This window comes from Homalodisca vitripennis, chromosome 1 (genome assembly GCF_021130785.1).
Source record: "Homalodisca vitripennis isolate AUS2020 chromosome 1, UT_GWSS_2.1, whole genome shotgun sequence".
Lineage (NCBI taxonomy): Eukaryota > Metazoa > Arthropoda > Insecta > Hemiptera > Cicadellidae > Homalodisca > Homalodisca vitripennis.
In genome coordinates, this window is record NC_060207.1 from 71,288,698 (window position 1) to 71,307,162 (window position 18,465).

General features: G+C 33.3%; 1 protein-coding gene across 2 annotated transcripts in view; it reads right to left on the reverse strand.

Annotated features, from left to right (window-relative positions):
- Positions 1 to 18,465, reverse strand: part of LOC124364201 (nuclear pore complex protein Nup160) — an 86,038-nt gene that overhangs the window by 13,206 nt on the left and 54,367 nt on the right. For both annotated transcript variants that reach the window (XM_046819512.1, XM_046819502.1), the window contains exons 20-21: positions 10,641 to 10,728; positions 2,722 to 2,904 (exon numbers count right to left, since the gene is read on the reverse strand). In XM_046819512.1, coding sequence (XP_046675468.1) covers positions 2,722 to 2,904; positions 10,641 to 10,728 — 271 coding nt within the window. The remainder of the gene's footprint in view (positions 1 to 2,721; positions 2,905 to 10,640; positions 10,729 to 18,465) is intronic.

The following is an 18,465-nucleotide window of genomic DNA, read 5'->3' on the forward strand; positions in this document are numbered from 1 at the left end:
AAATGTGGCTGAAAACACGCTTAAAAAAGCTAATATGAACCAACAAATCTCAAACTTACCACCACTCAACCCATATCCTACAAACAATGTTTCTTCAATGACTACACTAGCTCCCACAACAGAGAAAGAAGTTAAATTCACAATTCAGGAATTAAAAACAAAAAACTCCGCTGGTTTTGATGAATTCTCATCTAAAATGCTGAAGTTCTGCTCAAATGAATTAATTAAACCTCTGGTAAATATAACTAACAGATCATTCAAAGCCGGAGAGTTCCCAACAAACCTAAAGCTGTCCATAGTATACCCGAAATTTAAAGGTGGATCAAAACAGGAAGTTAGTAATTACCGACCGATATCACTTATTTCCACATTCTCCAAGGTTATAGAAAAAATTGTCCTAAAAAGACTCCTACTGTACTGTACACAGCACAACTTAATCACAACTTCACAGCATGGATTCCTAAGGGGGAAATCAACAACTACTGCAATGATCGACATGGTTGAAACCATAATTGACAATCTCGAAGAAGGTAAACTAACAACAAGCATATTCCTCGACTTCAGTAAGGCCTTTGATTGCCTGGGGCACGAGCTCATACTGCAAAAACTAGAATTTCTTGGAATAACAGGAACAGCTAAAAAGTGGTTCGGAAGTTATATCATGGGTCGAAGTCAGCTAGTTGAACTCAAACAAACAACAAATGGGGTAACAGGAAAAACCAAGTCAGGTCCCTTACCAGTCAACCGAGGAGTGCCACAAGGATCAGTTCTCGGCCCAGTCTTGTTCATCCTTTTCACAAATGATATGCCTCAGTACATAGGAAATCAATGTCACACTCTTATGTACGCGGATGACACCACCCTGGTCCTAAAAAAACTCCAAGTCAGAAAATCTAACATCATCTTGTCTCACTTCAGTAAAAAAAGCTTATGAATACTGTAGTAAAAATGATCTGGCAGTAAACACTACAAAGACACTACAAGTTGCTTTTGGAAGGCGAGCAGAGATAGTTGAACACATCCCAAATGTGGAAATGAAGAATCATACTACGTTTCTGGGTGTTACCCTAGACAAAAATCTGACATGGGTGCCTCACTTGGACAGCCTATGCAAAAAGCTTAACACTGGCTACTTTGCAGTAAAACGCATTGCAAGTTCTTGTGATACAAACACTGCCAGGACTGGGTACTTTGCAGTTTTTGAGTCCCATCTCCGCTATGGTCTGGTTGTGTGGGGTGGAACCTCAAAGACTAACTTAGAGAGAGTCCTTAAAATTCAGAAGAAAGCCATCAGAGCCCTAGCAGAATTACACTACAATGACAGCTGCAGAACAGCATTTAAAACTTTTAAAATCTTGACTGTTGTGAATCTCTATATTGAAGCAGTGATCTCCAGCACCTGTAATGAAAACCCTCAAAAAAACAGTGATGTCCATCAGTACAACACAAGGGGTGCTGAACTATATCACCTACCGACCCACCACATGTCACTGTACGAGAGAAAACCAACCTACATTGGAAGAAAACTGCACAACCACCTACCTCCGGAGATAAGGAAACTTCAAGGCAAGAACTTCCAGCACATGCTAAGAAAATGGCTTGAAGATCACCCATTCTACTCATTGGAGGAATTCCTTGAACTCAACTAAAACTTGTATATATATATTATGCACTGTAAAAGATATTTTGACGCCCTTACAATTCTCCAAGGAATTTGTAAATAAAGATTGTATTGTATTGTAATTGGATTTAGATTTGAGAATTAATCAAAGGATTCGATAATAAAATCTGTGGTGATCCGCAGTGTCATTAGTCATCTGCTGATTGTCAGTGCACAACTCACTGACCACTAAAACGTGATTTTGCTGTCTTTTGCATTTAAAATAACATAAACAGATAATCTACTTGACAAATTATTGTACTTTTGTAATTATATGTTGCTTCGGTTAGCATGTTCTATATTTACATTTGCCATCACCATGAGTCTGCTGCTTTTATTCGGAATGATCAATGATCAGAATTACACCAATTCCTGATTGCTAAAACGTGTTTTTGTTGTACTTTGTGAATGAAATACCAGAGATAGATACCTAATTAAAAATTGTTCATCCTTGTAAATATTTTACTTGCAGTTAGCACTTTCTATGTTTATATTTGTGCAATGCTACGTATCTGCTGTGTCTATGTAGGGATGTCAGCTACTCAACAGGAAGCAAACAGTTAATCACTGATTTTTGTTAATTTCTTAGTTTTTAGTTGTATAAATCATATATTTTAATATTTTTTCATGACCAGGGGTAGTTTTCAATAATTAATCATTTAAAATATAAAATACGTTTTATAAATAATATAAATTTATGGTCATATTTTGCTGATTATAGACTTATATTCTGGAAGCCAATATTATAATCTATCAAATTAAAATAAAAGATAGGAGATATGACTTATAATTCTTGATATTTAGCTACTTTTCTGAACTTCCGCAAAACCTTTTAAAATAAAGTGGAATTTATGGATTTTTTTTATTTTATCAGAGAGCTCCAATAATTTAATAATGGCAGAAATTGGATTGGCGATGATTTGATTTAAATCACAGTTATGCTAAAAAAGCTATTAGGATTCAAAATTCAAAAATTGATTTATCAAGTGCATTCGAAATTCCAAAATTCTGGACCTATTCATCACTAGCCCACCCAGGAAGATGGAAATGAAAATAAGTACCAGAAATCTCGTTGAGGAAGAGCCACTCCCATGCCTTATCATTGTCTTGAATCTCCACACAGGCGACAGTCAGGGCCTCTAGCGGCTGGTGGTAGCGGAGACCCCAGAGGTGACACAACCGGAGCGCAGTTTTGTAGTGTCCATTGGCCACACACTGCGCTACCACCTCGTTCGCTGAAGTGTCTACAATCAAGCACAGTTGTCAGTTAATATGCTCAAAATTTTGAAAGGAATGATTCTTGGTGATACAATATGTTGAGTGCGGCAGACGCCTTATGGCGCAAAAACACATTGCCACTAGTCGATCTTACACAGTATAAACCAGCAGTGAAGGTATTAATACTTTCTTTGATGCCCTGTAGAAGTTCACTGGTATCATTCCACTTAATCCTTTATTACCATACTTCATTGTACAAGTTATAATTTAATTACTTTAGAATTTGTCAAGTAATTTTATTAAAGAATTTACATAAACCTAGGATTTAACAACATCGATACCGCTTAAAAAAAATTGAAATAAATAAAAATGAAACTAACATTAACATTCAATACTTTCAAACAAACACCATTGTAAATTCTCTTTTTATATTTCAAATATTCAATCAAGAAAAATAATAATACTGGAGGAATGAATTAATATTTTACTTTTAAATTAATATAATTCAATTGCCAAGTTTAAAAAATAATATATTGTTTTGGAACACAACAATCCTGAGAAAAATAATTTTTTGTCAAATAAATCAATTGGGTTGTTTTAAAATTTACAAGAAATAAAAAAATTTTAATAAATTACATTGATTTTTAAGTATCTTTCTTTAATAAAAATATAACTAAGGATGTCCTTGACAAAACCTCAGTTTCATAGATGAATAAAACACAACTAAATTAATACAAGCTAAAATAAAGCCAACATTTAGGACCACATTAATTATATTTACTGTCCAGTTCAGTGGCTGCCTAAGCTAGTACGCCAATGGGTTAAAATGCAACAATAGTAAACATGTAGTTAGCTGCATCTCCAATTGAACTTTTAAATCAATACTGTAGCCCTTTGATAAATAGCTGACAATTCTTCAGGCTTGTTCCATATTGAATTTAAAATCATACTTTAAAATTCAACAGGGCCAGTACAAGAATTTGTGGTCAATTAAGTTATACATAAATTAAAATTGAGAGTAACAAATTAGTTTGAGATTCAAGCTTTTCACTCAAACTTTACTTGGTTTTGGTTCAAGATTTAAAATCTTCAATTGATTTAATTTATACCAGGATTGATTCTTGTATCAGGGTTTGGACAAGTTTGAAAATTTCTTGAGGGAATTAATTATTATTCCAATGCCACATCTGAGTTTGCCTTGTTGCACTAATCAAGAAAATCCAAATGCAAATGCAAGGTCTTGGAAACCTACTTTGATCAAAAGGTGTTTTCTTCCAGCCCTTATTATTTACTTCCAGTCTAAGATATTTCAAGTGCCATAGTTGAGTTTGTCTTGTAGTCCTGATAAAGAAAGTATATATACAAGTACACAAACAGGACTGAGAAGCTTACTTCGGTCAATAGGTGTTTACTTCCGGATATTTAAATTCACATGCAATGCCACAGTTGAGATTGCCTTGTTCTGACAAATAATTCTGTTTGTATATATATATATACACTCACAAATGTAGCTCTCAGAAACGTCTAAGATATTTTCAGTGCCATAGTTGACTTTGTCTTGTCCCAATAAAGAAAATATACATTACATACGTAGGCTGAGAAATCTATTACTGTCGAAAGCCATACTTCCGATATGAGGGAGAAATCCTTAGTAAGTTCTTACAACATTTGAAAATAACCGTTAGAAGGTTTTGTGTGATAGAAGCCTTGTTGGTTTTCTGACAACTTGTTTTTTTTTTTTTTTTTTTTTTTTTTTTTTTTTTTTTCTCGTTGAGATGTTTTTCCTTAAGGGGACCAGGTAGTGGCATCCCGCCCATGTAAAATTTACCTTTTTTAGGTACACTTTTCTCAAAAAACTAAAAGAGATATTGCAATGAAACTTTCACACTATTTTGTTTGTTGCTCTGTTAACAATAATAAGGATTTTCAAACATATATTTTTTAAAACTTTTTTTTTATTGATTTTTGAATTTTAAAACATTTTTTCAAACATTTTTTTTTGCATAAAAGTGTTATAATTTTTTTATTTTTTATTTTCATGTAATAATACATCTTATTATTGTTTATTGTGATAATACAAAGAATGTGTGCAAGTTTGGTCAAATTTGGTTCAATAGTTTGCAAAATAATGGTACCAAATGACAAAAAAAACAAACTTTCGGAAAACCAACATTTAATTTTACTCTGCCCTAAAACTAACAAATGTGTATAGGCCTACCTACTTGAACATAATTAGTGTGCACCATAGCCATAGGCTGGGTCATCTGGGTCTTCCTCATTCTCAAATATTCTACGTTTCACTGTTTTTCTGACTTCTTTTGCTTTTTTTTCTATATCTTTCATGGCTTTTTCAGCTTCAAATATGCGGAGTTTATCTTGTCGCTTGAGTCCTACAACACAATTAGTTCCTGCTTGGCCACATAACTTATCAAGAACTTTTATCTTCCCAAGAGCTCCATCATTGTAACACAATATTGCATCTTGCACTCCAATTGTCAAAGTGGAAAGTCCAACAAAATTGTTTTTGGAAATCCTTGTCCAAATCATATTATTGAAGGACTCGTTTTGGTTTTGTGTCTTTCCGTGAACACATTTTTTTAATAAATTTGGGTCTGCTAAGTCTTTATATATTGGTTTTATGTGTTCCATCACAGCAATTGGTAAATTGTTAGTGGGTGTAGGGGAAAACTTTAGGGGAAACAAATGGGAAATCCTACTGATATGTGTATCAGCTCAGTGCGTTCCCGCACAAAAAAATTAAAATTAATATGAATTAGTGCTTAGATTTGCATATATTTGGTATCAAATTGTTCAGAAAAAGATTGGCAACAATAATAAATAATAAAAAAAAATTTTAAAAAATTAAAATATTTCACTACCTGGTTCCCTTAAGCCACTGTAAAAATTCATATCACAATGTCAGAACTAAACCAATTTCGAGTACCTTATGTGAAAACATTCACGCCTTTGTTTGCAATCTGATCAAAGGGCGCAATCTGGAGTAAAATTAACTAATATTAACTTTGTTTTTGCTGTCTTCATTACACTACTGATAAAACACTATTCTAAATGTTTAGTGTAAACAGATGTTTTAACCTCTTTGACCAGCTCAAAGTGTTAACAGTTTGATGTCACTTAAATTTGGATTATGAAACATAAATAATCCCATTTTTGCAGGATTCTTAAATATTCCAGGTAAAATTTCAGATCTTTCTCTTCAAGTAAACCTTACTTGGATTTCAATGAATATTTTACAAAAAAAACTTAGCCAAATTGATCTAGCCATTCTTAAGATTAGTGCTTGGCGACACATTTTGCAATTGATTTTTATTTAGAAGAATGGGTCATTATAACAATAGTTTTAATAATTAAGTTGCATACCAAGGCCTTTTAAAAGGCTTAATAATTTCACAGATAGCCACAATATAATTATTACTGCATATATGTGGTGTTGAATTTTTAAGATGCCATGATTACATGTTGTCCTTAAATTTTAGTTTGTAGAGAAAATATTAAATGACCTATTTTATTGTGACAGTAACACCAATGTGTAATTAAACTGACCTAGGATTTAAATTTAAATTAAGTCTAGTATAATATTTAAATTTGTCAGTCACCCTCACAATATTTTGTCCACACTCAATTCCATAACATGAAAAGTTTTATATTTTGTAATAATTTTATACATATTTTTGTAATATTTTTGACATTTCATATATTTAAATGATCACTGGCTTCTAAATAATAAGTTAATAAATATTTATAGGCATACATTTTCATTATTCGTTTGTATTTATTTCTACTATTTGGTCAATATAATTTTCACTACAATCTTGTATTTCCGAAATAATTACTTCATTTTCATTGTCATTATATTCTAAAACCAGTATTTTACTATTTATTTTTGTCTCTTTGAAATGATTGTTTGGCGTTGGAAGTTTTTAGTGGGTTAAAGTCAACAAACTACTAATAGCAGAGTATGAATTGATTTTATGAATTTTCACACCTTTTAAATTGGATGACTTATATTTTAAATTTTAACTTTGTAAACTAACCTGAACAATTCCATAACCAAGGAAAGTCTAAGTTTGCAAAAGCAGGGATGCCATATTTCAGACAACATTTACAGTATAATATGAGTAAATTGATCAAGCAGTTAGAAAACAATTCATTGTAAAACACTATTAGATTAGAGAAGCATGTAGTTATTTTCTTTATCATATATAATGTTGTATATTATTGTGGTTTATATTTCCCTTTAAATCTTTCCCAATAGATTTTTCATTAACATCAACTTTTGTTCGTTCAGATTAGATGTTTATATTATTGTTAGTTCACATTTTGGTAAAATTGTCATTCTACTTTGAAAGCATGAGGAAAACAAACATGCGTAATACAAAACAAAAGTTTGTTCCCTGTGCAAACCATACATCCATAGTCTGCCAAAAGAAGTAGTCACTTCAACAAGGAGTGACGGTAACCTCTCACTAGCATGCCTGGATGGATAGCCACTGAACGGAAAAACGCCCTCGCCTTGACTTAAAAATGGCTGTGATAGTCCTTCCCCTAGCGGTTTCAGAGCGAACAAACATGACGTTCCATTACACAAAACCAATTTTTTTTTCTGTGCAAAACATACATTTCAAGAACAGTAAAAAGGTGTCTATTTGAAAATTTTCAGCTTATAAATAATTATTTCATATTTTTTGTAATTAAAATTGACCAGTATATTAGAATAAATCATAAAACAATTAGCACTCTTTTGTTCATTTTTTTACCCTTTAACCCTGGAACTGGCCATCATTTTTCCCAAAATGGCAGGCACATTTTGGTGATTTTGTAAGGGTTTTGTGTTTTAATCACTGCTCATCTATTTTTTAAGATAGAAACATTTTAAAAGCATCAATGTCTTTAGAAATAAATGTAGTTTCCCAAAAAATATTAAATATTGAATCATTTCATTTTATTATTAGTTTTTTACTGATTAACATAAAAATATTAGTAAAGAATAAATGTTTCTCAAATGTATAGCACCCTCTCAGGTAATATGAAATTTTTTAGAATAATTTTAAAATATACAAAAGTTTGCTTATATATCAGAATTACAAATTACAAAAAAATATTTAAGTAAAAGAAGTTTATTAGTACTTTTGAATAATATATCTATAAAAACTAAAAAATCTGAAAAAAGTTTGTATAGCACTATTGTGTATACCATTGTGACATTTTGGAATCTATTGGATGAACAAATATTTTTTTCTAAGAGATATATATATGTAGAAGAGAAAAATATGATATTTATAGAAGTTTACATTGTATAAGATATTTTTATATGGCAACAAACGTTTTTTTTAATTTTTACAAAAGTCAAAATTGTGAAATAAATGCCTAAAATTTTTAGGTAACAATTTTCTTTTCTTCCAAAAATTATTTATATAGATAGTACAATTATTGAAGTTTACAAAAATGTACAACAATGTATTTTTATCTCTATTATTTTTTTGTTAAAAAAAAAATAAAACAAGCGATGGTCATAGAAATAAAACGCTAATACCTTCAGGAAAAGTAAAAAAGAATTACTGTCTAAAATACATGAATATGCTTTTATAATAAATATATGTAGAAGAGAAAAATATGATATTTATAGAAGTTTACATTGTATAAGATACTTTTATATGGCAACAAATTTTTTTTAATTTTTACAAAAATAAAAATTGTGAAATAAATGCCTAACATTTTTAGGTAACAATTTTCTTTTCTTCCAAAAATTATTTATATAGATAGTACATTTATTGAAGTTTACAAAAATGTACAACAATGTATTTTTATCTCTATTATTTATTTGTTAAAAAAATAAAACAAGCGATGGTCATAGAAATAAAACGCCAATACCTTCAGAAAAAGTAAAAAGAAAATTACTGTCTAAAATACATGAATATGGTTTTATAATAAATACATTATGTTTAAATTAACACTCATTATGAAATAACTATAAATTGTCTACAAAATAATAAAACACTGAACCTGAAGCGTATAACATGCTTACTTTCAGTTTCACAAAAATCTAATCTATTCACTAAAACTTAACCTAACCTCTACATTTTTCACTTCACTAATTAAAAAAAAAACACTAAACAAACTTTTATTTATACACACTAAATAACGGAAAGTCTAAAATATCCAAATAAATAGCAAGCAATACACTAATACCGGCAATGGCGTAATAACAACAGAGAAATCAACATGGCAACCAAGCGATGCGTTGTTCTTATCTACTGGCTGAGTCGGTGATTGTGCAACAGAACAAAAATAAAATACTAGTTCATAGTCTTCGTTGACGATACTGTTTCTTAGAGCAATTCGTCTTCTTTGTTTTGATTTGATTTTCACTATTTCCAGACAACGATAAAGTAACAAAAATAATAAAACTTAATGAAGCTATTGTCGACGCATTAGGCATTTTGGAATTTTACAAAACACGAGCTTTTCAAACGCTTATTTTATAAACATTTATTTTCCTACTGGCTATTGAAAAGATGTTTCTGAAAGCCAAGAATACACTGGTTTCAATGACGACACTTACGATCGTGTAGAACGTAAACTCACGATAGGGAATTTTGACAAACATGCGGTAATTTTAGCGTGTTCGGAAATTACGCAAACAGATGGCAATCGGAAATGTCAACATCCAAGTTTAGAATTTTATAATAAAAGATTTAACGTAACTTTAGAACGTTTTATGATGTAATATGAAACCTTGGATCTTTATCTTTAGATTTACATATGTTTTACTTTAAACAAAGTAAAAGTAGGCTTGCTGTGAGAGATCATATTACGACATAGTTAATGCGTCGAAAATAGCTTAGTGCCATTTCGAAACTGTAGTTAATGCGTCGATAATCGCTTAAAGCCAGTTGCAGGGTTAACCACCATGCCCAAGATATATCGTGCAGCTCTAGTTTTGTAAACAACCGCCACACCCGAGTATACTCTTTTTCATATTATCAGCTGTTTTATTTTTGTCAGCTGTTATAGTTTATTACTTGGTGTTCTATTATGTTAGAAATGTCTAAAAGATAGCTGTCTAGTTGGTGGTGCAATCTTGTGGACATTACTCAAACTACTTGGACGCCTTGTGGTGCTTTGTATCGTTCAAAAGTTCAGAAATGGTTACGTTGATATTTTAGGAGATGTTTTCTAATGTTTACTCGTAGATAGTCATGTGATAGTGGTAATATGTTGTAATTATTTCTCTAATTGACTTTATTTGAGAAGTTTGTAAACATTGTTAATTGTTTACTCTATTTATTAAACCTTAAATAATGTGTTTAACGTGTTATGTCAAAAATTCCTTTAAATGGGAAAAAAGTACTCGGTGCTAAGGGGTCTTAGTATGTAAAGCGATCGCCACGAATCCATGAACGTGTGGCGGCTAAAGAGTTAATAAGCCATTAAGGGGTTCATGTCATCATTTAACAATAATTCTTAAATATATGTGTATTTATAAAACATGCCAACTACCAAAATGGAATCAAGAGAGTTAATAATTTGGATAAATGACAAGCTGCTTGTAAACTGATAAAAAGGTAATGGTTAATATAAATTATTGACAAATGTCTTTATTTTAGTCGGGCGTATGTGATTTCATTACATAATAACAAATCAAGATCAAGAACTTTAGTGATTATATTGGAATACAAACATTTTAAGAAGTAACTTAGTTTATTATCTAATAACCCTTGACAATTTCACATTTCAGTACCTGTCGCACTGTTTGGCAGTTTGCTGCGGGCTAAGGCCAAGTGGTATTCCCTACGAATGTCCTTCAGCTCCAACACTTCCACTGTTTCCTGTAAATAACGACATCTTCTTTAAAACACTTTTATGGAACTTTTTATATTTTATTTTAGTTATTCAACATAAAAAATTATTAAATAAACTATTTCTGTTCACATCACTAATTCAAAGAAATTTTTTATTTAATAAATAAGGATTCCTATGGCACTTGTGTTACTACATTTTGGCCCAAAAATGAGTTAGTAAACAAAAAGTTTGACAGAGCACAGAAGAATATTCTATGGACAATCCTACTGCATTGTACTTAATTCACCAAGACTTGTTTGTTTGTGTCGGCACAAGTACTGTCAGCTGTATCGGCTCTATGTGGCTAGAGGAAATATCCTCGTCTCTCAACGCTTGCTCAGAATTGTTATCAAACATGCTGTGTTACTTTTAACATCTAAAAAAACAATTGTGCATATTACATTAACCAATCACATTACATTAATAGGTCCTTCACTACTGAAGCTTGTCGTCCCCTCAATGATATTAGATGTATTTACAACCGTGCACGCTTCGGGGCGAGGGTTAGGGGCCTGTGGGGGTGACGAGTGGTGCTGCTTGTTGCAGTCATTTGGTCAGAGGATTTGTTAGAATGATTGAATATCTTCTTGTTCTTCATTTTAAATTTTTCTTGTATTAATTACAATATATATATATTGTATTTTAAGTTTTGACTTCATTTAATATGTAGAAGTTTACTTTAAGCTCATTTAATGTTGTGTAGGTTAAGAAATATTATTTCGTATTTAAATTATAATTTAATAGTTTACCAAAACTGTATCAAACTATTGTAAATTTACTGTACATAATATGAGGTTGAGTGGTAGAGAGAGCTTGATAGCCCTAACTCCGCCTCTTTAATAAAGGCATTTGTCATTTAATTTAACTTCAATCATTTTGTTTGGTGTATAAACATAGTTATTACGTAACTAGAAATATTGGTCATACAATTTAATTCTTAAAATATTTTGGTCTTGCTGTGTAGTGCCATTTTCAGTGAATACATGTTAAACCAAACATATTGACTCTCCAGAGAGTTGAAAATATTTTAAGAATATATTCACTGAGTGATAATCCGAGTGAATGGGGAAACTTAGATGTTACTGAAGTATAAACAAAATATAAAATGAAATTACACATCTTGTAATTTTATGTTTGTTTTTAACATACGAGGGTTATTTAAAGAGTAAGGACCGATTCAACAAAACTATTTGAAATTGGCACTAAGAATAAAACACGAAAAATTTTACAAATGATCTACCCAGGTATCTGGAAGAATTTGCAACCACTATTATGTACGCAGATGACACCGTGCTTTTATTAAGTAATAAATAATCAGAATCATTTGAGGTTTCATCATACGTTGCACTGAATGTAGCTACTCAATACTGCCACCAGAACCTGGTACTAAATGAAAATAAAACAAAACATTTAGTTATGGGGAGACGAAAGCTTGAAGTTATAATTCTACCTAGCATAGAAAGAGAATATGTAGCAAAGTATCTAGGTGTTATAACTGACAAAGATCTTAACTGAACTTCTCATGTTGACAGTCTCTGTAAGAAGCTATACGGCTATACGTCATCCGAAGAATTAAGACAATAAGTGATGTTCAAACTGCTAAAACTGCCTACTACGCACTTTTTTAGGCACATCTTTGATATGGTATTCTAGTTTGGGGTATATCTAGTTCATTAAATGTACAAAGAACCCAATCTAATCTTACAACAGAAATGCGTAAGAATAATAGCTGGGTTACAGCCTAGAGACAGTTGTAAGCTGCTTTTGTTGAACACTCAATATTCTAACTGTAGTGTCACTCTATAACCTCAATGTAATAACCTACGCACATGAGAAAAATCTGACCCAAGGCAGTGATGTACACCAACATAATACTTGTTATGCTGCAGATTTAACTCTTCTTCAACACCATTCTGCTCAGTTTGAAGAAAAGCCATCTTATATGGGAGCAATGCTGTTCAACTGCCTGCCCGCTGATATTAAGCCTCAAGAAAATATTAAGAAAACACTGAAGAACTGGCTTTTAAAACACCCATTTTATGTAATAAATGAATTTTTATCTTGGAGAACTGTTGACATAAACCTAATGTGATAACTAACACAACTAAATTGTCTTTCCAATGATTTAATATTGTATCTTTGACACTAATGTTAATCTCTATGAATTGTGCAAATAAAGTCTATTGTCTATGGTTTTTGTCTGCAAGAAACATTTCAGAGACGGAAATTCATCAGCAGATTACTGAAGTTTATGGTCCTAACATAATGAGTGACAGTAAAGTGCACAAGTGGGAGCGAGCTTTTAATGAAGGATGGGAAAATGTACATGATGAACCATGCTCTGGCTGACTACCAGTAATTTCAGATGATTTGGTCAATGTGGTTGACAAAAAAATTTATGAAGATCGACGATTCACCATTTCAGATTTAGAAATGGATTTTCTAAATGTGAGTAGAACAACTTTGTACAGAATTGTGTCTGAACATTTGAATTTTTGAAAATTGAGCACCCGTTGGGTTCTCAGGCTGCTTACTGAGTCCCAACAAAAGAAAAGGATGGCTTCTGCTCTTGCTTTTTTTTGGAACGTAATCATATGGAAGGTGGCAGTCTTTTGGACATACTGTCACAAGGGATGAGACTTGGATTTCTCAAACAACCTCGAGTCTAAACGTCAGTCAATGGAATGACGTCACAAGTCATCGCCAGTCAAGATCAAGGCAAAGCAGACAATCTCAACACGCAAGGTTATGGCGACCGTGTTTTGGGATTGACATGGAGTACTGTTATGGAAAGAGGGACACTGATAAATAAAGCCGCCTACTGTGCTACCCTGTCTAAACTTTGGCATGCATTCCAGAATAAGCAACGTGGTATTTTGTTGTGGAGTGTTGTTGTTGCATGACAATGCCAGTGGAAGAAAGAAATGCCACCTCATACTGTGAAAGAAACCTAAACTCTAATCAAAACATTTGGATGGGAACAGATGGATCTTCCACTGTACAGTCCGGACTAGCGCCAAGTGATTTCCACTTGTTCCACTACCTAAAGGAGTTTCTTGGTCATAAGCGCTTCAACAGAATGATTAAGTGAAAAAAGCAGTTAAAGACTGGTTATCTTTGCAGGTGGTCGATTTCTACAACTTAGGCATTCAAAAGCTTGTTGAATGATGTGGCAAATGTTTAAGTATGGAAATTATGTAAAAAAATAGAGAAAGATGTAAGGAATGTATTTTAAATTTTTGTTTCTTAACCAGACCTTACTTTTGAAATAACCCTCGTACAAAGCATTATCAAACAATAATTATATTTTTTTATTCACAATCTTATCCTTTTATTAAAAACTTAAATTGAACATTAAGAAAAAGTACTTTTAAGTCAGTGGGACATATAAGATTGCAGAATTTATCTTTAGCGTGCAAAAGGTTAACAAATTCACTGCAGAAAACTAAGATTGAAACTGATAGACAACCAGGACAGTAGCTAACAGAAGTCAACATGTAAAGTTATACAAAATCCAAATATTTTTCAATACTCAAAGTTGCGATTGTTTTTAATATAATTCAATGTGAGCCTTTCTCAAATGACATTAATGACTTTTTTAACCTGTTGATTAGTGAGTTTTTTTTTTGTGCGCATGGCTCAAAAAGTGAGTTTTTTGAGTATTTTTTGGGTTTTTGAGTATTTTGTTTTGTAGGTAGGCCTACATTTGTGTCTAGGCTAACACATGAGGAAAAACACACTGTTAGGAAATAAATCACTATCCAATTCTTCGTCTTCACTACTCGCGTATTTCATCATCATTTAGATGACTACGGCCAGCCATTGGCAACAAAACTAATTAGGTTTGTAATAAATCAGACTAATCACATGGGAAAAACAAAAACATAACCTCTAACACGGGTTTCAATGTCACGGCAAGAGGTAAACTACTGGTTCCCGCGAAGCCACTTGTAGGGCTTTGTTACAGAACGAAACAAAACTGAACGCTCCTATGATCTAGCGGATACTCTGAGAACTACTTGGGCCAGTGATGTTCCGTAGTACTCACCACAGCTGCTAGATGCCTAGAAATCAATATCCTTATGAGTCGCAAGTATTGCTCATTTTATCCACAACAACAAACCAGACTTACTAATACTTACTGAGCATGGCTTAAACAACGAAAAACTGGAGAGCACTAGAATCCTTGGCTACAGACTTATAGGCAGCTTTAATAGACAACAACACAGAAAAGTTGGAGTGGCTGTCTTTGCAAACTTAAACCTTAAAAATAAAATTACAGTAATATCCTTATCAGGAACCACATCAGAACTTATATGTGCAACCATCCTTCTGAAAATTGAGATGAAACAAGGATTATTGCACCTTTTAGGTTTATACAGGCCACCTAGTAGCAACTTGTGGAAGAAGCATTAGATATTTTATCATCTGAATTGGACAAAATAACATCTTTTAAAAACCCGGTACTCGTAATAGGGGATGTCAATGTAGACAACCTGGTGGCAAGCAACGACAGAAGAAACTTGGACGATATGATTCACGGCTATGGACTGAGCAGACTTCACCTACCCCCTACAAGAATAACCAGTCACAGCAAGACTTCTATAGATTTCATATGCACAAACATTAACGAAACTGAAATATCAACCAGAGTGCTAAAAACAGGCCTCTCAGATCACACTGCCCAGTTATGCTTTATCTCTACAAACATGACAAGCTCCACGCAGACACAGTCATACAGAAGACAATTTAACACAAGAACCGTAGAAGAACTGAGGTATAATCTACAAGCACAGGACTGGTCACAAGTTACGCTCACAGACAATGTGGATGCTGCTTATAAAGCGTTTCAGAAATCTCACCAAGAATATATGGGATGATGAAAGCCAGGCGCTAAAAAACGCATACTTAGAGGCACTAAATCGAGAACACATTACGGGCCATCCTGACGATAAAAAAAAAACAGCCCAAAGGAAAAAATCCTACGACTTAAAACTAAAAACACTAAGAAAACAGCTTAACTCCTCCTACATTGAAAGATCTGACAACAAATCAAAAGCCATGTGGAAAGTGATTAATAATGAAAGAAAAGAGAGATTAGAAAAAACTCAACTTGAACGCTTAAACATACAGGACTACGCATCAGACTCTCCAATAGACATTGCCAATTACTTAAATAGCTTCTTTGCTACAATTGCTGATAGAACACTTGATACCAAAGTAAATGAACAACGAACAACACACACAATAGAACCAAATTACATACCCCAAATACCAAGACTAATTTTCCAGGAGACAAATGAAATAGAAATCGGAAACATCATAGACACCTTAAAATCAAAAACATCAACAGGAGACGATGAAATATCTTCTAAATTAGTCAAACAATGCAAACATGAAATTATCACTCCACTAACAACTATTATAAACAAACCACTTTTACAAGGGACTGTTCCCAGCGGGTTGAAACTCGCAAAAATTTATCCAAAATATAAGACTGGAGCAACTGATGAAGCCACCAGTTATCGGCCAATCTCACTTATCTCCACTTTTTCCAAAATCCTGGAGCGAGTAGTGCTAACTAGACTACTGGACCATCTCAAACAGCACCACCGTCTTACTCCGAGACAACATGGTTTTGTAAAAGACAGATCTACAGCAACAACACTGGTCCAACTAATTGAAACCATCATTGATAAATTGGAAGCAGGATATATAGCCACAAGTATACTTCTGGACTTTACCAAGGCCTTCGATTGTCTAGACCACAAGCTCATTACAAAAAAACTGCAAATTCTGGGAATCATTGACAAAGAAATAGACTGGTTCAAGAGCTACCTCAGCAATAGGACACAGATTGTGGAAATTATTTACTTACACTACACACAACATGGTCAAAAAAGTAAAATCTGAACCACTACCAGTAAGCAGAGGAGTGCCGCAAGGCTCTGTTCTTGGACCCGTCTTGTATATCCTTCTGACTAGCGACTTTCCAGAATACCTTCAAAACTATTGTGAAATGGTAATGTACGCCGATGATACAGCCCTTATTGTAGCAAACAAAAACAAAAATCAACTAGACATTGACTTCTTTGTAGCTTTCAATATGGCTAAACAATATTGCAACCTAAATGATTTGGTTTTAAATTAATCAAAAACCCAACAACTAATTTTTACAGCTACTCAAAATAACTATCATGGTCTCCCAGAAGTAACTACAATAGAATTCGGAAAATATTTAGGACTCACCTTGGACCGAAATTTATCTTGGGAACCACACATCAACCAGCTCTGTCAAAAACTAAATAGCAGTCTTTACGCAATAAGGAGAATTGCACAAATCAGCAACACTGATGTAGCTATGACAGCATACTACTCGTTGTTTGAATCTCACTTGAGATACGGCCTGATAGCCTGGGGAGGCACGACAATCTCAAATCTCCAAAGGGTGCTGGTTCTACAAAAAAGGACAATTAGAGCTCTAAAAGGACTAGGACCACTTGACACATGCCGAACAGCCTTCAAAGAACTGAGAATTCTGACTGTAGTAGGACTCTACATCCAAGAGACAATCCTCTATACAATCAAATCAGGGCAAGCAAGGACTAGAGACGGACACTCCTATAACACCAGACACAGGAGCAACTTTCTCCTAAATCAACATCATCTCAGCTTATTTGAGAGGAAACCTTCTTATCGAGGAGCAATGTTCTTCAACATTCTACCTGAATCCCTAAGAAGACTGCCAGAAAAGAACTTCAAAGCCTCCTTGAGAAACTGGCTACTGGAGCGACCAATTTACACCATCCAAGAATTTGTTCAATGTAGAACACACAATTTTTGACAAACACTAACTCATACACCAATTGTAACATAAACATGACTTTTGCCCTGTTCTCCAAGAATATGTGCAATAAAGAATATTCTATTCTATTCTATTGCGGTGAAACTAACTAGTAAAACTATTCAAACCGCAACAGTTGCGTCGTTACTAACCTTGGTGCACTGCACCGCAGATGCTGCGGCGCTACTAATCAACAGGTTAAGGAACACCCACCTCTTAAAATTTCTACAAAAAAAGGGTGTTTTAAGTCTGGTACACATATATGAGAAAATCACTGATCCCTTCAATTTCCACCCAAACCACCCACCATTAATTTAAGGTGGGCCCTCCCACCGGCTTTACCAGTTACTCTCCTAAGTGTACACCAAACCGCAAAAATCCCTGAAGTCAGGCACAGGAATCGAACCAGCGACCAAGGCTAACTCCCATGTACGAAAGTAGCACCTTAGACCACACAGTCATACTGACTTGATGTCTTTAATGTGTAGATAGCTCACTTAAGTGTTTTTGTGATACGGATAATTTTACCGAACGTTTACATTACAACGCATTGGCACGCTAACGGCATTCTAGCGTGTTAATGAGGACGAGATGCAGGCGCACCCATGGGACTCAAATGGTTAATAAGCTGAAACTTACAAAGACATCAGTTAATAATAAATTACAAAAACATTTAAAATTTATTGTGCATGTTATACTCAAACTCTGGTCCAATTTAGGTACTTGTAGTGTCAAAATAAATTTATTGGTAAACACCATGCACTTTTGCCACTTAACCTTTTTTTAATATTTACCTAGGGGTAAAGTAGTAATGTGGAAAGTGTTATAGATTATAATTACCTAGTTTCTTGTGCAAAAATTATGTATGATACATGTATAC